The sequence below is a fragment of the Fulmarus glacialis genome, unplaced genomic scaffold (assembly GCF_000690835.1).
Source record: "Fulmarus glacialis isolate BGI_N327 unplaced genomic scaffold, ASM69083v1 scaffold19592, whole genome shotgun sequence".
Taxonomy (NCBI): Eukaryota; Metazoa; Chordata; class Aves; order Procellariiformes; family Procellariidae; genus Fulmarus; species Fulmarus glacialis.
In genome coordinates this window covers 1-10,013 of record NW_009196327.1, presented here as the reverse complement: position 1 = coordinate 10,013, position 10,013 = coordinate 1, and the positions used below count along the sequence as shown (strand labels likewise).

The window sequence follows — 10,013 nt, the reverse complement described above, 5'->3', positions numbered from 1 at the left end:
TTGCTTACTGTGAGGACAAGACTAAAGCATTAAAATACCATTCTCATCAGGAAGTGTGGATCTTCCTTTAATGCTAAAGTAACAGCAAAGCTGCCCTGTTTGAAAAGTCACTCAATTGGGGTGGAATTCGGTGGAGACAAATCTTCCCATTAAAAAGGAGGAGGAGGAGATGAGGGTGTCTGTGCAATGCTGGAGACTGATCTCAGGAGAATAGATACAGCTGTAGAAAGCACCTATAGACTACAGACTATATGAAAATACACTTCTACCCCAGCTCTGAACACCTAGGTGGGCAGTTAACCTACCTATCTGCCCATCTGCAAGTCCTCTTCCTACCCATTTTGGATGGCATGTGCCATGTCTTTCCTGCAGCAGTGCCATTGTGGGGTGAGAAACTGGAATAACTGGAGGAAGCTAGGGGATGAAGGACAGAAATCAGTAGGAAACCAGGTTTTATTTGTTGTGGAAACTTGTTGTGGAAGTTGGTCTTAGCTGCTCTTCTTTGCATCTTTAAAAGCAGCAGGAAAAACCTATATGATGCTAGGGACGGACTGTGAACCAGGGATTTACATCCTCACTCTTGATGACCTCTTTAAGGTCCTTGAAGCTACCACTGAGGAGATGGATTACAGAGTCTCCATGTCCTACCTGGAGGTGAAGTATCTGTGTGCCCTGGATCCAGGCTCTGTGGGAATTCAGCAACCCCTGGGAGCAGGCGTAATGGGAAGTGGGATGTCCAAGTCTGTCCATCTCTCCCCTTGGGTTGCACAGCTCAAACTTTCTTCCCTTCCACCCCAAAGAAATACAGGATCAACTCAACCCTCTTTGCAGATCTAAGGACCCAATGCTAGTCTCATACCAACCCCTCGTTTCTTACCCTCAGGTCTATGACAAAGTGATCCGTGACCTCCTGAACCCATCCTTGGGATTCTTAAATCTGAGAGAGGACCCCAGAGGCAGCATCCAGATAGCAGGAATTACGGAAGTCTCCACTACAAATGCTCAGAAGGTACCTTGAGCTATGGTCCACAGTGAGGGGAAAGGGAGGGGATTTGTGCTTTTATGCATCAGTGCTTTAAAATTTCTTGACGCTTTCCTATTGCCTGTGCCTTACTCAGTAGCAAGGACCTTCTGTAGTAGGACCTTGGCGGAACTGGATTCATGTGATGAATTGTATGGAAAGGGCTGATCATGGAGCCATGCGAGTGGCAGAAACCAGGCTAAAATCCCCAGCTAACCTCCTGCTAGCTCTGCTTCCCCAGGGTGCATGCTGCTTTCCTGGAAGGACAAGACTGCTTTGATTTGTGTACACGTGTCAACAAACCACATGGAGAGAGAGAAGAAATAACGAAACCCCCTGGAGCTACACTGATGCGCACTTCTACATGTGCCTTGGAAATGAGATAAACAGGCCTCCCAGGAAAACAGCCCCGAACCCAACAAACCCGCGTTTCCAAGGTCACAAGCGAAAGGGGGAGATCTGGGGAAAATCAGCTGCTAGCACGAGCGGGACCAGAGTTTGCCTGTGCCCTGGGTCAGGGGTTCAGTCTGCAGGGAACGCCATGCTATGGCTCAGGCAGAGCTGCACATCTCTGCGTGCTTTTCCGCATCGTTTAGGTCATGCAGCCGTTAACGAAAGGAAGTAAGAAACGCACCCAGGAACCCACTGCTGCCAACAAGACGTCCTCCCGCTCCACGCAGTGCTGCAGGTGACGGTGACACAGAAAAGCCAAAGGAAGGCGATCGGCGAGGAAGTGTGAATTGGAAAGCTTTTCGTGATTGACTTGGGGTCGGAGAAAGCAGCCCAGGTACGGCTGGAGCTCGGCAGCTTTTGGTGAGAGCAGGCTGGATTCCCTGGCCTGCCGTGCAGGGTCTGATGTCCTCATCCCTGGGGAAACCAGCACTGCGTGTTTTTCTGTTGCTTTAGAGCAGTAGTTCGTACCTGAGACAGCCTGAAAATAAAGACAAAGTTTGATGATATTGGTAATATCTTTTTATCAGACCAGCTAGTATAATTGGAAAACTGTAAACCAGCTTTCGGGTGCAGCCTTTTCTCAGGTCTGAAAAAGCAGCAGCGAATTTCACATCTAAAGAGAAGCGAGGTCTGTTAGGCAGGGATCGGCTGTCGGAGAGAAAGCTCTTACCAGTGGAATAGAGGGATGCTGGTGGGTGGAAAATAAGGCAGCTGGCTCCTATGGGAAGGATGAAACGCTGGAACTCAGGGAGGTGATTTGAGGGAGAGAGATTTTTACACACTCAGTATTTCTACTGAGACCAGGGATTCTGGAGTGATGTAGTTAATTTCTGAAATAATCTTTAGAAGATAATTAATAGCTATCTTTTAAAAACCAAGAGGTCAGAGCTGGGTCATGTCCAAGAAACCTAGTCCTACCAGCACCTCTGTGCCTCAGAGTGGGGTTTAACCCTGCACTTTCAGGTTGATTTTGCAGGATGCATTGCTTTGACACCCAAACCTTGACCCCAGAGATGCTGCACATCTTCCCCAGGTGCAGACCCACCGTTCTGAAGCGTGTGCTTTGTCTGTCCGTCCCCCCTCCCTCCCTCCCCTCCCAACAGACTCAGAACCCGGGGCAAGAGGGTGAAGGAAGGAGCCCACATCAACCGCTCACTGCTGGCTTTGGGCAACTGCATCAACGCTTTGAGTGAGAAGGGAGGGAGCCAGGCCCAGTTTGTCAATTTTTGAGACACCAAACTCACGCCTGCTGAAGGTACTGTGCGCTGCGGGTCAGCAAGGAGCTTGGCGTGTCTGTTGCCGGTATCACCGCTCAAATCAGACAGGGCTTGAGAGCTGATCCTTGAATATCTCTGTGCATTGTCTTCATCCAGCTTGGAATGCTCCTCCAGGATCTTGCATGAGCTTTGCAATGCAATCAGGGCTTGACTCGGACAGTCCTGTCTCTATAATAACCAAGTTGTCTTGTCATCTGCATGTTAAGGAAGGACCTCCTACAGAGTTAAGGAAATCCTATAGATTTGGGTCGTATGTCTCTAAGCTCGCAGGTGGTAAGGGACTCTTTTTTTTCTTTTTTAATGAACTTACTGCCTTAGAATGTTTCATCCCTTCTATAAGATTTGGCTGAAATTGGCCAATAAATTTGGATGTTGTTGGGGCAGGAGGAAGAGAGACTAAGAGTGACTATATGCTGTCACAAGTCATCTCTCCCTTAGGAAATCGGAAAGGTTGCAGACAGGTTCCTTGGTACACTGGTTATTTTATGGATCCTTTACAACTTCACTTATGAACCTCACCTCAAGCCTTGGTGCTGAGCTACCACTGTTGCTGCCTGACAGATGTGTTTTCTAGAGGATGGTGCGGAGGAGAAGGGATGGAGAAAAAGACAGGCTTCTGTTGTGAGCAGCATTGGGAAGCTGCCAGTGTATTTGCGGAAACTGCAATTTTCTTGCAAAAATTCTTCTTTTGTAGAAAGTTAATTACTCATTGATTTTGCTGTTGATGGAGAGAGAGCCTAATGAATGGTTCTTTACCAGCACTTCCTTCACTTCTAATTGGGATTCTCCACCAGAATCTCAATGAACCGCAAGGGTGCCCAGCCACGGTGGTTACCACCAAGCAACAAGCCCTTGTCATGTCCATACTAACCACATCAACGTTGCATCCCTCTAGGACTCATTAAGGGGCAACAGCAGAACTGTTAATGACTGCAAGCATCAGCCCAGCCAGTACCTCCTTTGAAGAATCTCGAATGACCTTGATCTATGCCTATCGAGCAAAAAAACATCAAGACACAGGTAAATGAGCAAACAACTCACAAGGAGGTGGGGGTTAGAGATTAAAAGCTCGCAAAGTGGAAATAGAAGATGTGGTGGATGAAGGGAGAACAAACTTCAGGAGGGGGCAGTGCAGGACAGTATAGAAGCTCAGTGTAAGTGATAGAAGAGGAGAAAAGCAGATGAAGGGAACAGTGGAAAGCAAATTGTGCTGGTCGTGGATGAGAAGAGGAATATGAGGGTCAAAACAAGGGAGCAGAATAATGGAAAGGCAGAGGATGATGTGCCTGGTATGGACCTGGATGCAGAATATAAGGAATGATGGTCAGAAGATGGCTATTGGGAGGACAATGTATGGGGAATGTCCCAGTGGGGATGCTGGGCCTGGAAGAGGAACTGAGGGGCTGCAGAAAGGAGTAATAAAATGGAGAGGCTCGTGGAGTGAAGGAAGATGAACAATGATCTACAACAGGGTTTTCACTCTTTGTGGATCTCCCTGTTTTCCCTATGGACACAGGGTCCCTGGCTTTTCTCTGTTAGCTTTTGGGAATTTCCCAGAATTAGGGAAGACCACTAATTTACAGTTTCCCCACGCATGAGGGAAAATTCTTCCTCGTCACAGGATTCAGTGCCCCTCCTGAAAGCATAGCTTTATTTGCAGCCACCGTACCAAGGGAAGACCACTAATTTACAGTTTCCCCATGCATGAGGGAAAATTCTTCCTCTTCACAGGATTCAGTACCCCTCCAACTGAAAGCATAGCTTTGTTTGCAGCCATCGTACCAATAACAGACTGTGGGACAAATGCTCACGTATTCTGGCTCACCAGGTAAAATGTAACCTGCAGAACATCTCCTACCACATTGACCAATACACCAGCATCATCCTGGACCTCCGCAGGGAGACAGAGCATCTGAAGAAGAGGTCTGAAACCCAGGAGAAGGAGAAAAGTGCAGTCAGCTCCAACCTCGGGGATCTGCAAGGTAGAGCCAGAAGCAAGAAGTCTTCTGGGGTATCTGGAGGGAAGGGAGCTGGGAGAGGAGCGGTGTGGATGTGTTGTGGTAGCACTTGGTGGGCCTCCATGCAGACGTAGAGGGGGGAAGCTGGTTCAACAATGCTTGATGAGAAGCAGAGCGGAGAACACACTCTGATGGACAGAGAAGGCAGGCAACGGAAATGAAGTTGTTTTTCTGTGTGAGCCTGTCTCTGATGTGCTGTGTGATGCTGGACATGTTCAACCTTCTCAGCATCTTCCCCAACATTAAAATGTGTTGAATTTCACAAACCTACCCTTGAAAAGAGCTTTGACATCAAGCGGTGGCATTTGCTGTGGGAAGTCCTGACCCTCACAGAGGGGTGACCAACTTTGTAGCCTGCGTCATCGCAGGCTCTGAGGCTGTGTCAGGACAAGGAGCTCTGTTGTATGGTTCATTGTACTTAATTAAAAAAAAATAAAATAGGGAGGGTGCAGGGCGAAGCTTTTAAAACACTGATTGTTCTGCCCTGGGGATTGTTCCTTTTGTCAGTGAATCTGGCAAGGAATGAAATAAAAATAGTCAAGTTCTCTAACAGGCAAGACACGAGGTATTATAGGTCTCTTACCAATACCCAAGGTCATTTCTAGATAACAAGCACAGAAAACGGATACCTTTTTCTTTTTGGTGGCTGGAAAGGTGGAAGAGATGTCCCTGCAATGCAGTATCCTCTTAATACTCACAAAAGCAGTAGCAACAAGACCTATTTATTGCTAATAATACAATCATAGAGATATATCAGAGTTCTTAAGCACATGATTAACTTCAAGAGACTGCAGAATGAAGCAGAGTCCTATAAACAAATGCCTTGTAACACGTGGACTGAGTGGCTTGGTCTCAGAGTAGTTTTGTGGGGACTTGGCAGAAGTTTACCTGGCCTAACGTCAGATCAGAAATGTCTTCTCCTGCAGCAGAGAGGCACCAAGGCTCTGAGGCACTCAGTGGCCAAGTAATGAACACCTTGTGGGCACAGCTGATTGGGGCTTTCCAGGAGCAAATGGAGATGTGCTGCAGCCTGATGGAGCTGGAAAACCCCAACATTGAGCTGCACGTTGATACCTCGTAACAATCACAAAGTGAGTATCTCCATAGCTTTCAGCATGATTTATACATGGACCTCCAAACTCACGATGAGAAATGCCAATATCCCATGGTCCCCCCAACAAAAATGACAAAAGGATGAGATCAAGCGTAAGTTTGAGATTTACCTGTGTGATGAGGAAAAACTTGGGAGGGTGGTGGTCTGCCAAAGGTACCCAGGGGTTTAAGATAGATTAAGTCCATGCGATTCTGCACCTTAGATTAAAGTGCTATATTTGCAACGGGTGATTTCTGCTATTGAGAAACACATCCCTAATCCCTCCTGGTGCTTGTAAGGAGACTGTAGCCTGCACATGGTACTGCACTGCAGTGCAATTGCCTGATGTAGCTCCGTAAGGCAACCAGCTACCTCTACCATCAAGTTTAAGATCAAGACTAAAAGTATAAACAGTAGATACCTCACCTCTATTTAGACCTTATTCTGGACTTGGGTTTGAATGGAAAAACTGATGGCAGCGCAGACTGGGGTTGTTGATCCTTCCATGGTCCAGTCACTCTGTGTTTGTGAAGTGGTTTCCATCCAGATGCACTGCATCTGGGCATGATTTCATTATAACAATATTTCAGGTGAAATTCAATGTCTTCCAAATGTTTGAAAGTGCTTTGAAGGGGAAAAATATAAAAGCTTTGAATGAAAAGCAGATTATGCTGCAATTGCTTTGATTTTTAGCAGAAACCAACAGGTGTTGCTGCAGGGAAGATGACTCCCAGGCTGCGTCTCCCCACCTCTCTAGACTTGCATGGGAAAAAGTCACCTGCAGACATTGCTGCTGTTCCACTGAGTCTGGACACCTTGAAGGAAATTGCTGCCAACACCGAAAGCATCTCCCCCATTGCAGCCAGCCATCGTTCCAGAGCCCAACACAGAGACCTTGGGAACGAAGTCTTCTTAGCCCACTTCTCTGAGGAGGATATGCTTGAGCTAAAGTATGTGGAGACCAATTCCACCCCAGATTGTCAGACGAGAGAGAGTGCACGTATTGGGGGTTTGCTGTTGGAGCCTACAGCTGGGAGCCAGCTGTGCTTCCCAGCCAGGGGAGAGCTGAAGAACAGGAGAGACCAGGAGATGCCTGCTGAGAGGACAGCCAGAAAGAAGAGATCTCGTTCTCTCGAACCAAACTTCCACAGGGCAGGTCCTTTGTGTTTCTTTCAAATGGGAACGGGTTGAGCAGAAGGCATAGACCCAATGGAGCTAGGGTGGTTTATAAATATGGTAAGAGAAACATAGTACAAACTGCATAAGGAAATAAGTTAAATATCTTTATTCTTCTATAATGCCTTTGATCTCCTGCCTAAACAGCAAGCCAAGCCAAAGTCAGGTGTGAAGGGAATCTTTTTGGTACAACGTGGCAACAATCAGAGGTGAAAGACATCACCACTGAGGTTAACTCAACCTGGTGTCTTTCAGACCTCGAAAGGTAAGCATCAGATTCCCGCCTATTCTGGCAAGAGGTGCCTACTGATACTAATTAATTTTTCTTTTTTTTTTTTTTTTTTTACTTAAAAATGGTTAACTTTTGATTTACAATGCTATAATTTATTTTGGCTAGCTATTAGCGACTCATGCATTGCAAAATGTTTTTAAACCGTGCTCTGCTCCCACCGTGTATAATGAAGCTCTCCCTGCCTTTGATAGAGGGGACTCCACTGGAGGTGCTGCCAAAAGACAATGCTCCTGCAAGCACCATCCAGCAGAGCAACGCTGATCGCGTCGAAGGACGGGTCCTACAGAAGCAAGTCAAGGGTGAGTACATGAAATACCAGGTTGTCTGGCCCAGGAGGCACTACTATATTCTTCAGCACTTGCTCTGTTGCAATCTGAACCTAAGGAGCTGTAAATGCAACACAAACAGTCCAGTTGGGAAAGCAGTCACATGGGTAGGGGTTTTACAGCCAAGTTTTAAGCCTTTTTTTTTCTTTTTTTTTTTTGCAACAGATGACATGGGCAATGTTCCAGAATGAGTTACACTCCATCTCCCTTTTAGCCTCTTAGGAAGAGAAAATAACATTTTCAGAGGTGTTCATAATCCTAGTCTAATCCATATATGAAGTACAAAATTTAATCTGAGTTAGCCATGTGACAACATACTGCTTCCACTGAAAGTGCCATCTTGGGATTTTCTTAAGGCAACTATGTGCGGATCCTAGTGCCTTTGCCAAACTCTCCCCTCCACAGCCCGTGGCAATCTGTCTCTTCCCCATTTTGACTGGCAATGAGACTCAAATCGAAGCGTGAGAAACTTGACCAAGTACTTCATCTTCCCTCACTTGCAGGGGCTGCAGATGGTGCCAGCAGCCGGCTAAAGCAGCAGTCAGTCACCCGCTTGGGGAATCAGCCGAAGACTAAACAGAAGTCAGTGGGGGAGCAGGACTCTCTGTGGCCCCAAGGGATTGCAATTTTGAGACTGCTGGAAGTCAGGGAAGCGGTGCAGGGGGAGTGAACCTTAAAATGTATTTTAGCTTCTGTGTTGTGATGCTGAAAAGCAGAGGGAAGGCTAGCAGGGGGAGAGGGACCTTATACCTTGTAGATTACTTTTTCCACATCCCTACTGCAAGTCTTTCCCCTCTGCATTGTGCACTCTAGCTGTTAGCTTCAGTTTAAGACAAATAGGGTGTTAACAGAGTCCAAGAGGAAAACCTCATTTTTCCAGCAGTCTTCTCCTCCCAGAAGATGTCAGCATGGAGCCTGAGCCGCCTTTTTTCCCAGGGCAAAAGCGTGGATGCCACCCAGGCATCCAAAAGGCTCCCTGACTATTAAAACCAAATGTAAATGCCTGAGAAATAGTTTCCCCTTTCTTCCCTGCTGTCCCTGTGTGTTGCTGTGAAGCTGGGAGGTGTAGCGCACGCCTGGAATGCTGTTTGGGTGAGCAGATGCTTGGCTGTGAGAGCAGCTAACTATCTCTCTAAGCTCTTTTCCATCTACAGAGCATTTCAGATCTGACTGCAGCAGGGAGAAGCAGCATGGTGATAGGTGAAGACCCTGCTAAGAGCTAGCCTGGAAGTAAGCCGCGGGAATGTGGTTTTTCTTTTTGGAACAAACATCTCCAGCCACCAGCCTTTTCCATAAGGGGCTTTTTTGAAGTATTTTCCCTGCTTTTTAAATATTCTGCCAATAAATTGGTTCTGGTCATAGAACCATAGAATCATTAAGGTTGGAAAAGACCTCTAAGGTCATCGAGTCCAACCGTCAACCCAACACTACCATGCCCACTAAACCATGTCCCTAAGCGCCTCATCTACACGTCTTTTAAATCCCTCCAGGGATGGTGACTCAACCACTTCCCTGGGCAGCCTGTTCCAAGGCCTGACCACTCTTTCAGTAAAGAAGTTTTTCCTAATGTCCAGTCTAAACCTCCCTTGGCTCAACTTAAGGCTATTTCCTCTCGTCCTATCGCTGGTTACTTGGCAGAAGAGACCAACACCCATCTCATATCACTGAATAAATAATCACTCCATGCCCCAGACAGGAATGGCTTCCCTCCTAGGTCTGCTGAAGTATCGAAGATGCCAATCTCAGGTGTGTTCCTGCATTTTTCAAATGGATGAAGAACCTTTTTTACAGCTGCAGCACTTGCAAAGAATCCTCCTATATGCTCTTTCTGACTTACTGTATGACACCGAGCACGCTGCCTATCCCTCTGGGCCTCTTGCTTTGCTACCTGTCAAGAAGATGAGGGATAGCTCACTCCAGGCATGAGAAAGCTGAAAATACTTGTATTTATAAAATGCTTTTTAAACCCTGGGGCAGGGCAGGAGCTGGAGGGGGATTTCTTATCTCTGTGGCCCCTGAGCCCCCAGTCTGCAGGGAAATGAAATACCTGCATAGGGTTACGGTGTGGCACAAGCCCTCCATGCAACAATGTAACCAATTTAAAAATGAGTCTTAGGTTAAACTTTCCTTGTGTAATTGCTCAAAGAGGGGAGTTGGCAACGCAGCCCCGTTTCAGAGAGCCTTGAGAAGAGATCTCTCAAGCGTTTGCTACCCCTGGTTTTCTACAGCGGCCTCGGTCACGCTCCGGCTGTGGGAAGGAGCGGGGGGCTGCTGTTCCCCGGTGCCAGGGCAGCCCCTCCGCTCCCGGCCTGGCCTACGGGCCTCCCTCGCAGGCCTGGCCGCACAGACAGCGCCCG

The 10,013-nt window shown here is 47.3% G+C and overlaps 1 protein-coding gene across 1 annotated transcript; it reads left to right on the top strand.

Annotated features, from left to right (window-relative positions):
- Window positions 1-517: 517 nt before the first annotated feature.
- Window positions 518-8,326, top strand: KIF19 (kinesin family member 19; the record flags this gene model as incomplete). The annotated part of the gene is given in 12 exon segments (XM_009572175.1): window positions 518-654; window positions 884-1,009; window positions 1,618-1,690; window positions 1,693-1,813; window positions 2,584-2,715; window positions 2,717-2,729; window positions 3,647-3,676; window positions 3,678-3,752; window positions 3,754-3,771; window positions 4,580-4,733; window positions 7,522-7,629; window positions 8,160-8,326. Coding segments are annotated over 12 exon segments (1,154 nt in total), but the record flags the coding sequence as incomplete, so codon positions are not given.
- Window positions 8,327-10,013: the final 1,687 nt, after the last annotated feature.